Below are 18167 nucleotides of genomic sequence, written 5' to 3'. Positions count from 1 at the left end.
GTTCAATTCTTAATATCGACTCCTAGGAGTCGATAATAACAGGCAAAATGTATAAAGAATAAAGAAAATGGCCTAACAAATTTAAGAATACAGAAATCAATGACCTCACATATGTAACAAGTTCTACTCTTTCATAGAGAACACACCTTTTTTAAGGTTGAAATTGTATTGAGTGCTTGATTGCTTTAAGTGTCACTGATTAACATGTCATCATTGAGCAAGCTGGTTAGCAGGAGACATCAATATCATTGCAGACCATTAGTTCAAAATTTAGATTACACCGTTTTTACACAAGCCTTTTTTTGGAGACCTTTATAGCTCCCTGTTTGGTGTAAGCCAAGACTCGTTGTTGAAGACAGTTCTTTGACCTATACTCATGAGTAGTGGGGGAATTGGGGGTTCTGGGCCATTTTGTATAATGTTAACCCTATGGGAAAAATTAGCCTCCTGAGAGGTAGCCTCCCGATGTGAGGCTAATTTATTTAGGTATTATGACATTTATTAATTGTTTTTATTGATTAATGTACACACCTCCTTAAAATTTAGATCACTGATGTTTCTCCCCACGTCTTAGAAGAATTTGACATCTGTTGATGCAAAGCGTGTCCTGACGTATTTTCAGCTATTTTGTTAGAAGTACAAGATTGCAAATGTACATTTACTATTTTTTTTTGAAAAATATATATAGCACAATGGATACTTGCTTCCATTGGTGTAATCTGATGCTGAATATACTATTTTTTTCAAATAGGACTAGTAACATATGCAAGAAGCCAGAGAAAACAGTTCAACAATAAGTTATTAAGCATGTTCAAAAACAAAGTAAATGAGAATTTACGTTTTATTCAAACTGTTAAATTATGATTTCATTAATTTTTGATGAAAATCTGTTTGTCCCAGTTATCTGTATGAATAAATACTGCATATGTGACAACTAAGTGATGACTGAATTCAGTCATCTTGCAATACAACTTTCATCTTAATTTTTTAATTCAATATTCAATTGATAATACATTAAAAATTGGAGATTGGAGATTGGTAGCAGTTGGGTGTGCGCAATATCCTACACAACAAGTAAATGCTCTAAGTGGTACAGTTTTAAAAGAAGTGCATTATAAAATTGTTGACTGAATTCAGTCAATTTACAAACATCGAGAATCATCTTCTTGTTTTCAAAACTAGATTTTAGTATTATAGAAAATATATTCCAAATTGAGTCTAAATATACATATCAATGTTAACAATAACGAAAATCTTGACTGTATTCAGTCACTGGCACCATTACTCATTGACATTATAAAGTACATCGGTTTGTAGAGTAGAAATGTGTATACAATATATACAAACAAATTTTATTTCTAAGTCTTTGACTGAATTCAGTCACATACTATTATCGTTCTGTCTTATACATTGTTGTATTTCCCCTGTGTTTAATAAGTGATCTTCTAGTTTTCAGACATTAAAACAGATGGTCTATATTCCTATTGACTGTTTGTTGCCTTGCAACTTCTTTAAGCGCTGTAAGGTAATCTTCTGCTGTAACTACTAATAGAAGGCGTACTTCTATCAGCAACATATTCAGTTTAGAAACAGTGTGGTATAGCATGTATAGACAATCCCAATATCAGTAGCTTTGATATCAAAACAGATATATATATATATAGCCATGACTGGGTCCAGATCGGTTGGTAGCGATGCTTGTGATATACTGTCTTTTCCATAATGATCAATGAGGCTACTTTTTATAAAAAAAACCCCTGAAACTATGATTCTTAAATATTTTCCTCTTTTATTTTCTTGATCTCTATATCATTTTTATCCTCAATGGCCAATCTTAACTTCTAGGTTGCCTTAGCCGTATTTGGCACAACTTTTTGGAATTTCGGATCCTCAATGCTCATCAACGTTGTGTTTGTTTGGCTTTATGAATGTTTTGGTATGAGATTCACTGATGAGTCTTATGTAGACGAAACGAGCGTCTGGCGTACTAAATTATAATCCTGGTACCTTTGATGACTCTAAGTTGTCCATTGCTGATAAAGCTTCTTCTACCTGCAAAGAAATTGTATCTTTAAATTTGATGTTATATGTGCACATATTTTACAATTATCGACTATAAAGACACTAGTTATCTTTATATATGAATATCTAGACGCTTGTATGTTACGTCTTGCGACGCAATACCGTGCGTAACGTTTTATCATGATCATTATTTTGAATTCAAGCAGAATAAAACTTTAAAAATAATTATTATAATTTGGATAGGTTGTTTTAAAGTGGCACACTTCACATCAAATATAATTGACATTTGGTTTAGAGTTAACAAATGAACCACAAAATTCTTCTTTAATATTCACTGAAGAAGGAACACATGCTTACACAAAAATTTGCACCTGAATATGACCAATCAAAGAGCTCCATATGTTTTTTTTTTTAATTTGAGAAATTACAGGGAAATAATTAATAACTTTTCGGAAAATAACCTTCCCTTGCATACGTATTTAAATCTTCCATACAATTTGAGATGACAGACATAAAAATCTTCCATGAGGTACGAAATGGTTTTATCATGTTTCAAGATTTCTAGATGAACATGTACTCTTGTCAAATGTAAAAATAAATCTTCCCTACGATTAGATGAAAATTAATTATATTATATGCTATGCTGCTACATAAAGTACATGAACAATGTTACATGTTGTGTACACAATAAGTAAATATATGTTTGTGGAACTGAATAAGGCAAACAGTTCATTGTCTTCTTGTATAAATGGTACCAATGAATTGTTATACGCTCGTCAAAATTTTGACGGGACGTTTAATGGTATACAAATGTCCGGCGTCCGTCTCACGGTCCGGAGTAAACATGTCGCACCGTAACTCGAGAACGACTTATCCAAATTTCATGAAACTTAATATAGTTGTTTCTTATGATGGTCAAACGATCTTTATACTTTTTGGTGAAAATTAATAGATTAAAAAATTTTGAGCTACGGGACTTTGTAACTAAAACAGTGGTGTGTTTTCCCCATGTCGCGACGTATCTCAAACACGATTTATGATAATTGCTTAAAACTTAACACACTTCTTAGTTATATTAATCTAAAGATCTGTATACTTTTTGGTTTTGATTCAAAATTTTATATTAGAGATATTGAGAGTTTGTAAAAAAAAAGGGGGGGGGGTCAATGATTATGCTCCGTGTTGAAGGTCGTACATTGACATATAATGGTTTACTTTTATAAATTGTTATTTGGACGTAGAGTTGTCTCACTCACACCACATCTTCCTATATCTATGTATCACAAGTTCACAATTGGTTCATGTTTAGACAGTAAGGTGCATGTACCAGATTTTTTTTGTTAACATAAATCAAACATTTGGTTAATGTCCAGTTAACATAAAACATAAGGACACCTTTCTTTTTATTTCATTTTGAAGAATCGAAAATTCCGGAAATTCATTTGCATCAACATGATCAATGAAAATTGCAACAACAAATGTTTTATTGTTGTAAACCATGTAAACTGAGGTCACAACTTTCATTTAATCAAATATTCATTAAAATAATAAAATAACAAAAAAAAAAGCGTTAGAGTATAAGCTAACGCTAACGAAATAGAAGACTGGATTAGAATGTCAGTTTGCCGGAAGAAATTTCAGTACGATATATATATAATTAATTTATGATTGTTACCTACGAAAAAGGGGCGATATAGGGCCAAATACTTTATATGGATTGAAAAAAAAAACACAAAGGAGATCGAGCATTGATAAAAAATCCTAAAGCCGAAATTACTTGATATTTTGAATAACAGTTAAGGGACGACATAAAAAAAAATCAATGAAGGATAAAAAAAAAAACCAATTTCAAATATTTAGAGGAGGGGTCAAAATTGCTGCAAGTTTTGTTCAATTGACATCGATCTTATATATATCCTTATTGGTCAATCATTTTTTTTCCAAATTAAGTTATTGAAAAGGGGGAGGGTAGGGGTCAGTGAAAAAACTATATGAATTAAGTTTTTTTTATCCTTCATTGAACTTTTGAAGTCGTCCCTAACAGCACACATATTTAAAAAAAAAACAACGTTAACAAAAGAATGAAAATACTTAATCCACCTTAGCAGAAAAGACTCCCCCCCCCCCCCCCCACACACACACATTTTTTGAGTTATCCCATTTTTCACATATAGCTGAACACGACTTTTCCGTAATTTTGATATTATTTGTACGCAGAAATTTTTAAAAGTGGTTCAAACCCAGGATAAAGGGTTCCAACCTTATGTATACCCATTCAGAAGCATTGATCATCAAAAGGGGGGTGGGAGTTTCCACTTGTCCCAAAAGTAGTTTTTTACGCTGTAAAAGAAAAAGGACTGTTGTGATTTTTTTTATTTAATTTATTGTCTGAAAAAAAAATGCACAGACAAAATATTACCCAGAGTTTATAATTCATTTATAAGTTCACCGACTTGGACTTTCCCGTACTATTTATAGGGAATCCATGACAAGTCGCCCCACAGGCAAGTCGCCCCACTCCTAGTCGCTCCACTTTTTCACCAACTCGCCCCACTTTAAAAAAAAACCGCCCCAACCTGGATCACCAACTCGCCCCACTTTTTAAAAAATCGCCCCACTTGTGAAATGTGTTAAATCCCGTTAATATTACTCCTGAAAACTCGCCCCACTGAATGGAAAACGATAAAATCTAGATTAACATATTATAAACCAGGATGGATGTAGTAAAGCCAACTCGCCCCACTCATGGAAAAAGATGTTATCCCGTTGTATATAACTTAAATTCCGTAAACATTACTCCTGCCAACTCGCCCCACTTATAGAAAACGATAATATCTAGATTAATATATTATTAAACAGGATGAATGTATTAATCCCAACTCGCCCCACTTACGGAAAAAGATGTTATTCCGTGAATATTACTCCTGCCAACTCGCCCCACTTGAAAGAAAACGATAATATCTAGATTTATATTATATTATTAACCAGGATGAATGTAGTAATGCCAACTCGCCCCACTTATGGAAAAAGATGTTATCCCGTTGTATATAAGTTAAATTCCGTAAATATTACTCCTGCCAACTCGCCCCACTTATGGAAAAATTGAATAGATGGCACGATAATGGAGAGATAAACGGAGTTATATTTTTAGATTTAAAGAAAGCTTTTGATCTTGTTAGTCAAATAGTTTTATTGAAAAAAATTAATACTATAATGTTTCAAATTGTACACTAGACTGGTTTAAGTCATACTTGTTTGAACGAAGCCAACAAATAAAGGTCAATAACGTCATGTCTAATACTAAATGCATAAAAATGGGGGTACCACAAGGTTCTACCCTGGGCCTTCTGTTATTTATTTTATCTATTAATGATTTACCACTTAATCATGTTAATATAGAAAATTCATTAATAGATTTATATGCAGATGATTCTACATTACATTGTAAAGGTAATAATTTAATAATGTTTTAAGTTTATTAGATAGGCGCTATAAAAATCCTTGTAATAAATATCTTTTAGAAATAGTTTATTTAAAGATATTTTTTAAATATTTATTTCTAGTTGGCGTTTAATGAATAATATTTAATGCTTTAACAAATATTTATTAACATGAATGATAATCATATAAAAAAAAAAACAATACTATGTAAGTTTCTAAAGCCGTAACCTCATCAGTACAATGTAAAGTAAATAAAGTATTACTATAAAGACTTACCAGAATTGCAAGTACGATGCTGCCACCGGTCACAATAATCACACTGCAGTGCCTCCTGTCTGGGACGCACGTGCACGTCACACACAACACAAGGATACACAGTAGACATAGTAAATGCATGTCAAAGGTTACTTTGCTTTTTATAATTTTAATACCAAGCCATAAATGTCTCATTTTTGTTTGATTTCAAACCATAGACAAAACTTACCAATCAATTTGTCAACAACAACAAAACCTGTTTTGACTACTTTTACTAACAAAAACACGACACACGCTTATGGTAAATGAATGAATTCAGAGACAAAAGTAATTAATCTGGTAATTGCTATGATAACAAATTGCTGTTAATTGAAATCCGTTAAGTATTATGATATATTGCATTATGATACAATTAACAGGTTTCTTTTCAATTGTTATGCAAATAACTAATCTTAAAAAAATACAGTTATTCTTCAATAATACGAAAATTATTTTTAAGTGGGGCGAGTTTTTATATTTTAATTTTATATCTAAATATTACCGTTTTCCATTAAGTGGGGCGAGTTGGCAGGAGTAATATTAAACATGATTTAACCAATTTCACATGTGGGGCGATTTTTTAAAAAGTGGGGCGAGTTGGTGATCCAGGTTGGGGCGTTTTTTTTTAAAGTGGGGCGAGTTGGTGAAAAAGTGGGGCGACTAGGTGTGGGGCGACTTGCCAGTGGGGCGACTTGTCCTGCTTCCATTTAGAGGATATCTGATGAGGAGTTGTTTTTATTATAAATCACATATTCTTGCTGATTAGGGATATCCATAAATCTGTCTGTGCATATCATTACAGTAGAACCACAGTTTTTTTTCTTGCATTGTATATTAAAAGCTCAATACTGGTTGGAGTATACTGAGACTACTACAATGTGTTATAGTAGTCTCATGAGTATATTATGTATATGTAGACTTCCGGTTTATAAATAAAGCGGGCTTTTCAAACAGTGTTAACACATGGCAACAAACTGAAATATATCCTAAACTTTTTTTTTAATTTTTGTACATATGAACAGATTAATAATTATATTTTGAAATACAGGGGCCCTGAAATATAATATGTAATGGTCTTTATAGTCTTTTAGGGGCCTGCTATAGACTAAGTATGATCTCATAAGTGTTTTATAAATCTAACGTCTCAGAAATTAATGAAATTCCATGTCCTTAAAAAAAGTTTTATGATAAAAGGAGATTTGTGAATTCTTATCTATTTCAGAGAACTAGCGCAAGGACAGGTGTGGTATGTCTTCAACGACGAATAAGTAAGTAAGTAAGTAAGTAAGTAAATTTTATTTAGGGTCGGCATATATATACATAATAACAAGCAAAACATGAGCTCTGGTGAGCTCTTTAACCGACTATCACATAAAAAATCATGCAGCATCATGCAAATACTACCAAATAAAAATGAAATAAAAATGAAAAAAAATACATGCAAAATAATGAAAGCAAAACTATTTGATTTGTGAGCCTCCAGAGTCAAAGTTCATGTGGCAAGCGCCTCTATGTGCATTGAAACGGGGGAATCAACAAATCACTTGAAAATCATAAAATATAACAGACTAAAAGCATAAAAACAATAAATAAATAAATATAAGCACTTGCATTTAATGGCAGGTACATTCAATAAATGCATAAAAAGCAGAGCAAAAGGCCATTATAAAAAGAAAGGAAGAAATTTCAGCTTTGAGACAGCACTGGGTGGAAACGACATGAACTGCAGTAGCATTTTTGACCCCACACCAGGAATTTATATAATTCCTAAACTGATACACATCTAACTTTGCTCATTTTATGAAGAAAAGGAAACTACCAAATGAAGATCAATGTCTGTATTTTATTTTTACTGAACGTCTTCCTGTCAAAATTTTAAACGTAGAATCTTGTTTACACATATGTTACATTAACATTAACCTATGATTTATTACAGTTGCGAACATTGGAATGGGTGTTACGGAATTTCAATGAATGACTAAAGCTTAATGAGGTCAAGAGCAATGCTATAAGATCCAAGTTAAGATAATAACAAGGTCACTTTAAAATTTCTGATTCTGAATCAGCTTTAATCAGAGAATTGTAAAACAAAATGAACGGAGATTCACCGTTTTCACCGTTGTGACTGAATTATTACTAATTCAGTCAAGGTGAAGGTTGTGCAAGGTGGTGGTTGTGTAATTTGGTGGAGAGACACTTTTATAGATTTTACAGATTTTACAGATTTTTACAGACTTGATAGTGTTTTAATGTGAACTTTTATTTCCTGTATTGCCAATGAGAACCCTGAATGATGTTTTAGCAAAGTGAAAATACATTTACTGCCATTTTTCGAAAAAAATGTGATACACGAGACTAGTCGCCATCTTGATTTTATGAGGAAATTTTAAAGAAGTTTTTATATAACAGTCCTTTTACCTTTTAAACAAAGAACACTTTTAATATATAGTGAATAGTTTTATGAAAGACAATTGTTTTATATAAAGATTTTTTTTCAAATCACTGTTTCTGAGTAGATACAACCACAGTAATAGTAGACAATATACTCAAAATGTCGAGAAGGTCAAGTAGAGAATTAGTTCCAACCAAAATATATACACCCAGCAAGAGTATTCAAACTACTAAGAATTATGTATTAAATGAGAAAAGAACTTTGAATAAAATTAAGGAAGCTTCAAATAGAGATATTGATATTCAAGCAACTTTGAAAAGGGGGAATTTAATCATACAGTTTTCATCGGCTGCATTTTTACAATTTAATACATGCTTTGACCAGTATTTTAGTTCAAACCAAAGTTTAAAACTAACAGTACATGAAAGGTTCGATTTATCAAAGAAATTATCAGAGAGATCAATTTCATTTGCTGACGTTAGTAATCCGTCAAAACAATTGTATAGGGTGAACATTTTTAATACCACATGTCGTATTGAAGTGAATGGGAAACAATTTATGTCATTCATAGATGAACTTTCTAAAATTGCATCGCAGATGAGTAATGATGTAGACTATAAACATCTCAATACCAAAATTAAAGAGCAATGTGATTTTTTATTATCAACAATTAACAATGGTCATAATTCGTCAGTTGTAGTGAATAATACAAAGATTAGTCAATCTAAAGCTATTACAAACGCTGGTAGTAAGGACATTAAAGACCCTGATGTATGCCTAAAATGTAATAGAAAATGCTTATCCAGAAGTGTTTGGTGTAATAGGGGCAAACATTGGATACACTATAATTGCGAAAAATTAAAAAGTGAAATGATTAACATTTTAGAGAATAATTTAGATACAAACCATTATATATGTTCAATTTGTGATATAGACTCCATAGATGATAAGCAAGTATCATCTGTGAATATTCCTACTGACACTCAAGTATGTGATAGTATCAACTTACCTTTGGTCGACATGATTAATGAAGAATCTTTTTTAGAAGGAAATGAAATAGAATCAGATACTTTAGTAAAACATATAGATAAAGATCAAGTAATACCCAAAGTAACTTTAGCTCAATCTCTTTTACTGGAGGAATTTCCAAGGTCTTGTGCCTTATGTTTAGAGTTGTTAAACAATGATGAACAAATTTGTGAATTTTGTGATCAATCATATCACATAAAATGTATGGGAAAAGAAAATAGAATATGTCTAGGATGTGAAGCAACACATAGTCAAAATTCTGAAAATTTACATTTGAATACTGAAACTTCAGTAAAGAAGGTTAATTCACCTCGTCCAACTTCAGTTTGTGTAGACAAAAACATTTCTGATAAATCTAAAGTAAATCAAGATAAGGATAATGAAAATAGTGTGTTGAAACAGAAAGAATTACGTCAATTAGAACTAAAATTAAAGAAAAAAGAAGAAAGTCTGAAATTAAAAGAGTTGTCAGTGAATGAAAAACTTAAAGAGAAAACCAAACTTCTTGATCATCTTCATCAACTTGAAGCTCGAAATATAGAGTTAGAACAAACCATAAAAACGATGAATAGGAAAATTATTATTTTGGAAGAAAATCAAAATAACTCCTGTCTGCGTAATGAAAAATCAGAATCTGGAAATTTAAATAGTCATAGGGATAATAGTGATGAATTATTGGTACAAGTAAGGAATAAAGTCACAAAATTTATTGTGGACAAGATTGAAAATGAATTGGATAAATTATCTGACAATATTACTGAAAATAATGATAAATCAAAGGATACACAAGATCATGTTAATCAACAAAATGTGAAAGATAATTCAGAAAATCAATATTCTCAACATAATTGGGGTTATCAAAATTATTATCAACAATATCCATATTATTATGATCATCAGAACTCATATTATATAAATAATTATGGAACTGTAAATGAGAGTCATAGCGATTCAGAAAGTAGATGTGATTATGAAAATCAATGGCTTCAAGATTCGTCTCCGTACAATATTCAAACCGTTACTCATGCGAATCTTATTGATGTATTAGCGTTAAACAATCAAGTAGGGACAAATTGTGATTCACAAAGTAATCGACCTAGGAACTATTTGGGACAAAACTTATATTTCCAAAGTAATAACATTGCCAAAACTTTACATGGAAATAATTTTTTATGGAAAACAAGCCTCAGTGTCCAACCGACATAATGGAACAATTAAATCATGAAAATAGTGAGAATGATAAAAAGAAGGAATTTAATATTTTAACTTTTAATTGTAAAAATATACAAACATGTGGTATGTTTTTTGATGAACTTTTTAAATCAACAGATATATTTTTAATTCAAGAACATTGGCTGTTTAATTTTCAACTGAATTTACTTAATGAACTCCATCAAAATATCCGTGGAATTGGAAAAGCTGTCGATGATAAAGACCCAATAAATCCAACCAATTTACCTCGTGGTTATGGGGGAACAGGAATTTTATGGAGAAAAGACCTTGACAATTTTATTAATCCATTAGATATAGGAAATGATAGAATTTGTTGTGTTGAACTTTTAGGATCTTCAAAGCTACTCCTAGTATCTGTTTATTTACCATGTAAAGGAACACCATCTGACTCGTTAGAATTTTATAACTGTATAGACCAACTACATGAAATTGTCCAAAGCTATAGCGACTCTCACTCTATCATAATTGGTGGCGATTTTAACGAGAATATTTTAAGTAAAATTGATACGAGAAGAAAAAAATATTTAGTAGACTTTATGAATGAAAATAGTTTATATACTGAAGAAAATGGAATTACTTTTGTAAATTGTAGTGGTAAAGGAACTTCAACTATTGACTTTTTACTTTTTAAACAAGATTTTAAAGAGAATGTGATTAATATGGAAACAATGGACAATGTGGCTACTAACGTATCTGATCATTTTCCTGTTAAAGCGAGAGTGAAATATATCATCAATGCTAAAGAAAAATTGAAATGTTCAAATTCAAATATTTTACCCTCTGGGAAAACTCCTTGGAAAAAAATAGATAAAGACGCATATAAAACTTTAGTTGAAAATGGTTTAGATAATTTTTCATTATCTTTAGAAAATAAATATGAAGTGGATATTGCTTTTCAAAATATGAACAGTTTACTCTTCAATTCAGCAAAAAGTTGCTGTCCAGCTCCTCGAAAAAGATATAGAAAACCAAAATTAAAAGTAATGAATGAAGACATTTCTGGCGCAATTGCAATGAAAAAAAAGGCTTTTTATCAATGGAAGATTAATGGGCGGTCGGAAGATCCAAGGAATGAACTTTATATTCAGAAAAAAGAGACAACTTATAATTTACGTAAACACTGTCGCAAGGCAGTTGCGATGAATAGAATTGATGAAAGAGAAAAAATAATGGAAGCAAATATCAAAAACAAAAATTCATTTTATAAACTTATTAAAAAACAGAGGGGAAGATTAAGTAATCATATAGATGAACTATCTGTAGGAGATACAGTGTATAGTACAGAAAATGATATTCTAAGTGGATGGAAACATCATTTTGAAAATTTAACAAAAAATTCTATTCATGAACATTTTGATAACAAATACCAACAAAAGGTCGAACAAGAATATATTGATATAATTGACATTTGTAGAGCTATGTTTCAGCACCAAAGTATTACTGAAAGTGAAATAGTAGAAGCTTTGAAATTATTAAATTTAAATAAATCACCAGATATATTTGGAGTTTCAACTGAAAACTTATTATATGGAGGACAATCTCTTATTTATCACCTTAAAGAACTTTTGGATAGTACTTTTAGACTTTGTTATATACCAGACGAACAGAAATTAGGGATAGTAATCCCACTCTTTAAGAATAAAGGCAGTTGTAAAGACAGTAAGAATTATCGTGGAATAACAATTACTCCTACATTATCCAAACTCATTGAGGCTGTTTTAAAGATCAGAATTAATCCTGACATTATAAAATATCAAAATCCATTACAACGTGGTTTCACTAAAAGAACAGCACCATTAAACTGCTCTTTTATTATAGAAGAATATCACAAGGAATGTATTGAGTTAAATGATCAAACAATAATAACTATGCTTGATGCAAAATCTGCATTCGATGCTGTTAAACATGCTGGGCTTATCAGAAGATTATATCAAATGAAAATTCCGGAACAATCTATTTTAATTATTGATAATCTATATAAAAATGCTGTTTCTTGTGTTAAATGGAATAATCAAATATCGGACACTTTTAGAATAGAACAAGGCGTAAGACAAGGAGGGACTCTTAGTGCAGACTTGTACAAAATCTATATAAATACACTTTTAGACATTTTAGCTGATTCAGGATATGGAGGAAAAATTGGATCGATTTCTTGTTGTGCTCCTACTTGCGCAGATGATTTAGCCATTCTTAGTAACTGTCCATATGAAACACAAATTTTAATTGATATGGCCTTTGATTTTAGTAAACGTGAGGCATACTTACTACAACCAGCCAAAAGTTGTGTTATACAGTCGGAATCACGTCATCATGAGAAAGTAAATGAAAATTTTTGGAATTTAGGCAATTCTGTTCTTCCAACTTCTAATAAAGCAACACATATAGGAATATGTCGTACAGACGATGATTCATGTAACGCTACAATAGATGAGAATTTAAAGAAAGCAAGAAGGACACTTTATAGTTTAATGGGGGTTGGACTTTATGGCGAAAATGGTCTAGATCCACAAACCTCAATGTCAATTATGAATACTTATATTATACCAATAATGTTTTATGGATTGGAAATAGTGATCCCTAGAGGAAGATGTTTAGAAAATTTAAATATACAATTTAAGAAATTCTTGAAACAATTGTTATCTTTACCAAAAACAGTAGCAGATCCTGCTATATATATGATTTCTGGGATGTTACCTGTAGAAGCTCAAATAGATGTAAAAATTTTAACTTTTTATGGAAATATTACTAGACAAGGAAAAAATTCTATTGAATGGCAACTAGCGGAAAGGCAATTAAATGTTAAAGCTATTAATAGTAATAGTTGGTTTAGTTTATTGAGGAAAATATTTTTGAAATATGAACTTAATGATCCTGTACAATACTTACTTAATCCAATTAGTAAATGCCAATGGAAAAGGGAAATAACTTCCAAAGTTCAAAAATTCTGGATTGTGAAGATACTGAATCAAGCAAAACTTTATACCAGTTTAAAATATTTATCGTTGATATATAAACCAGGACAATGTCATCCTATTGCAAATACAAATACTATGAATTCAAGGGAAATTATTAGAATTCCTACAAAATTGAAAATAGCTACTGGGAGTTATATTCTGCAAACAGTTAGAGCCAAATTTATAAGTAATACAGAACTGTCTATATGCAAACTGTGTAATGAAACAGAAGAAACTTTACCACATTTTTTATTAACGTGTAAAATATTAGAAGATATTAGAAAACCAATTTTGGAAGATTTAATTAATTCCTGTAGTGAAGAGTTAGCTGTCTTTAATATGAAAGATGAACATTTTGACATTTTACAACTGATCATAGATCCCTTTACTTACATGACAATGTTAAGTTTTCCTCAGTTAAGAAATGAAAAAGTTTTTAAAGTGATACAGAACATTATAGATCCAAAATGTAGACGATTATGTTACAATCTCCATTGTGAAAGGTATAGACTGTTGCAATTAGATGATATAAAGAAAAAGAAAAGAAAGTAGATAATAACATTTTATGAATCCTAAGTGACGATTGGTTGTCTACTCTTAAACAGTGATATCTTTTGATAAATATTTTAGATTTTAAAATATTTAATGAGTTGATGATATTGACATTAAGCCCAATTTTATCGTCAAGAATAAATTGTACAATGTAAATAGTGTATAGTGATATTGGTGGAAGATATATATTTCTATTCATATTGTGAAATCCATTACTCGGAAGAGGTGTGCCTACACTGGCAGAATTTATATAACAGATTACAGATTACTAATAGTGTATACTTAGTAATTTATCATATTACATATATGATGTTAATGAAACTTTAGCATTTAAAAAAAATTATGTCTAATGATTAGTTATATCAAGTTATGTGATATATAAATATAACATCCAACAAATATCGTTGGTTTTAATGTTAACTAATTTAAAATACAAGTTTTCAAATTTATACTTTGAAACTCTTGAGATTTGTAGACAGAATGTTAATACATAAATCATATAGCACGATTTAGTAGAAGATTACAGTTTCTTAGCTGGCATATTTTATTGTAAAAAAAAAAATTTCTGCAGTTTTTGAAGTAAACAATCGCAATTCACAGTATTTCAATAACTCCCCCTCTATTTCTCCATAAAAATCAAAGCATCTCAGGTTGTTTCCTTCGATAGGACAAACACATGAATGTCGCTTCAGAAATTGTTGACAAAATTGCAAATTTAGAACATCTATATATAACGAAATTGATCTACCATCTGCGAAAAAAAACGTAGTGACAGATACAATAAACATATTCACAAATTTATTTTCATGTGTAGTGTGTAGTGCTTGTGTATTGCCATTATTGGGACTCTGTTTCTTGTCATTTGCACCAATTTGAAAATCAGTTCCAAAATCAAAAATCTTAATACACATACAGACTCAGCTCATCAAAAGAATCGCAATAAAAAAAGTTTAATTTTGGACGCTTAAGACCTCATTGTAGACTGATATGAAGGCGGGCCCAAAATAGACAAAATAATATCCACGGATATATTGGACATACATGAAAAACCAGATTATTTAATGTTTGATGAAATTAAACAAAGTTTAATTTTGGACCTTTAGACCTCACGTTTAGACCAATTTAAACACAGGGCATTGAATCCAAAAGATAACAACATAGTTAGATGCAGCATTTTGAAGAACCCCGGAATTAATTCCCATTGAAATTGGACAAGAATTTAACAATAAACAACAAACAATGTCATATGATAATATCATACGGACGCAAACATTTCCACAGTCGCTCAAAAAGTGATCTGGTCTTTGAATACAAAAATCATTAAGTCTTTAATGATATACAACAAAATAAATATACCATTTTCTGAGAACAGGCACAAGACAGTCCATGTATTGCATTATGTTGCACCCATGGTTTACATTTTCAGGATACCAATTTCATACTTGTAAAAAGACAGGGAAATGGTTAGATCATGTAGATGTAAAGTTTTATATATACATATCATAATGATCAGATTGTCCATGATTTTTTATACCTTTCATCATGTCATAATAATTATTCATTTCAACTTTTAAAATACAAGAATCATTTTGTAAGGACATCTGTCTGCTATCCGTTGACACAAATTACACCCTTAAAAATTTGCGTGCGTTTGAAACTATATAATGTATACAGATAGGTACTTTCTTAAATATTATATTTCCAAAAAGCCTCTACAGCTTTTTGTGTTAAAACTAAACCACCCAGAAACAGCAGAAATCAACGGCATACATATAGAAAAGTGAGACTAGGACCATGAAGAATTTCCCTAAACATCCCATTGAAAGAGACTAAAAAAGTATGTGTATTAACAACCGACTAAATTGACAGCTATTATAATCAAAACAAATACTCCAGCCATTCTATCTCGTTGAAATATTTTAAAATATCATTAGAAGAAAAACGTATTGGTGACTTGCCATGGCTTTGTTTGGACTTGTTTGTTTGCTTTTTGGCCTTGAATGTTTGTCCCTAATATTTTATTAACTGTGCATTTGCATTCAGTTATCGCAGATCAAATTTATTCATTTATAGTGTATTAATGTACATTTTTGATTGAGTTAAGCCTGCCAATTGATATTTTACCGTGTGTTTTTCTATGTTGTGATGTTATGCGATTGTTTCAGAAAAAGGGAGAAGGTTTGGATCCATTAATTTTAAAAACGTTAAATCCCGCTGAAAATGTTTGCACCTGTCCTAAGTCAGGAATCTGATGAACAGTAGTTGTCGTTTGTTTATGTAATTTATACGTGTTTCTAGTTTCTCGTTTTTTTTCTTTTTATCTTATATAGATTAGACCGTTGGTTTTCCCGTTTGAATGGTTTTACACCAGTAATTTTGGGGCCCTTTATAGCTTGTTGTTCGGTTTGAGCCAAGACATCGTGTTGAAGGCTGTACATTGACCTATAATGGTTAACTTTTTAAAAATTTTTATTTGGATGGAGAGTTGTCTCATTGGCACTCACACCCCATCTTCCTATATCTATTGTCAGTGAGATTAGAACGTAAATCGCGGCATTAGAATGCCGACGCGATACCACTACACTACGTTCTCACAATGTCTTACACGTGGTAAATATATGTATTTATAGGCATACTGTAAAGTCATGATAGATATGAAAAAAAGAATTCTGGGACTAGAGCTAACTACCTCTCAATTTGTTTCCTTTACATGTGAGAATTATTAACTTGTTCTTTTCGGCGGTGGTCTTTTGCAAAGTCGTATGCAATTACAGACTCGACCCAAGATACCCTGTCCCGAATTTACACATTATTCCAAAGAACCCCAAAAAGGAAAAATAATTTAAAAATTAGTATTTTTTTTCTCGCTTTATTTTAAAATTGTGAATCAACCAGAGGGACAATACACCTTATCGCTATTTGTCCACCATTACTGGATATCACACAGGTTACCGTAAAATTTTGACGTCATAAAACAAAATATCTTACGCCACAATGGAAAAGTGATTGTTGTATGCGTCAAAAGTTCAAGCGGCCGGGTCACCCGGGATTAGCGATAAGGTATATTGCAAAACGCCTGTTTATCGTGTGTGTCGAGTGCATATGTTTTCACTATGTAAGGTGTTGATTTAAATCATAAAACACAATCCACCTTGATATAAAGATATCAAAAAATACAATTTGAAACTGAATGATGGAAAGATCCTACAACTGAAAACCTTGAGCACCTATTGAAGTATTCTTGCTTTAGTTGAGGGTGTCTTTCCGTAACAGCCAAATGCGGATATTTTCAGCCCTTTCTCTGATTTCGATCTGATACTACTATTTTGACGCAAATTGTTGTTTTTTTACGAGAGATTTTTAAACTTTTGAGCACCTCTGCCAACGTGAGCCAATAATTTTTTTTCATATTCGGAAAACCCCGTTTGTATGCCATCTTTATCACTAATTATTACTGTGACTCACGTTGGCGGAGGCCTTTAAAAACGAAGGATTGCAGTCGACAAATGAACATTTTTCTATCTTTTGACATTATCAACACACTTTAGCCAACCCAAAATCAGGTTTCTGCCATACTAGAAGACAAATAAGGCCTGTGGTACCAAAGAACAGATATATTAAGATATTGTATGATGCTCAGTTCATTTATAAGATGAAAATGATTTTTTGACAGAATAGGGGGCCAAATACGGCCCTTAGTGTACCTTGTCCTTTCCTTCTTTTATTATTGTGTTGAATAAAATAGTTCACAAACATGTGTATTGCTTAAAATTAGGGAGCATACACATGCATCTGTTCAATTTATTCAAATTTCATCTTATTCTTAAAAATTCCTTTGGAAGTTCACAGCCACAGATATCTTCTAAATATTCTGGAGAGAGAAAATTCTGTAAAAGAGAAAATAAAATAAGGTTTTATAATCAGTAATATGCATTTTTTTGCTACATTTCCTTCATTTTAGATGCATTTTCTTGCCTTAAATAGCTGCCTTGTTGTCTCATTGGCAATCATACCAAATCTTCTTATTTTTATATTCATCATTACATTAATTGTGCAAAGCACAAGCCTGGTTGGCTTTTCGTTGATATTTTATCAGGGTTTTTCCCAAATCCTGATATTTTGTCTGCATCACAGTCGAAACTTCCATTTTGGCCTGAATCTTCCACTGAATGAGTTCAATGTCCCCTTCCATTTATAAATACATGTAGTCTTGAGAACTTAATTGCTACAAGCACTTAGAACATTAAAAG

At 31.2% G+C, this 18167-nt stretch overlaps 1 protein-coding gene across 1 annotated transcript in view; it reads right to left on the bottom strand.

The window, feature by feature from the left end:
- Positions 1-17530: 17530 nt before the first annotated feature.
- Positions 17531-18167, bottom strand: part of LOC143073284 (uncharacterized) — a 96875-nt gene continuing 96238 nt past the window's right edge. The window contains exon 32 of the mRNA XM_076248700.1: positions 17531-17804. Coding sequence (XP_076104815.1) covers positions 17730-17804 — 75 coding nt within the window. The 3' untranslated portion in view covers positions 17531-17729. The remainder of the gene's footprint in view (positions 17805-18167) is intronic.

This window comes from Mytilus galloprovincialis, chromosome 4, assembly GCF_965363235.1.
Source record: "Mytilus galloprovincialis chromosome 4, xbMytGall1.hap1.1, whole genome shotgun sequence".
In the NCBI taxonomy this organism is placed as follows: domain Eukaryota; kingdom Metazoa; phylum Mollusca; class Bivalvia; order Mytilida; family Mytilidae; genus Mytilus; species Mytilus galloprovincialis.
Note: the sequence above shows the minus strand (reverse complement) of the source record. Positions and strands in the feature narration are given on the sequence as shown.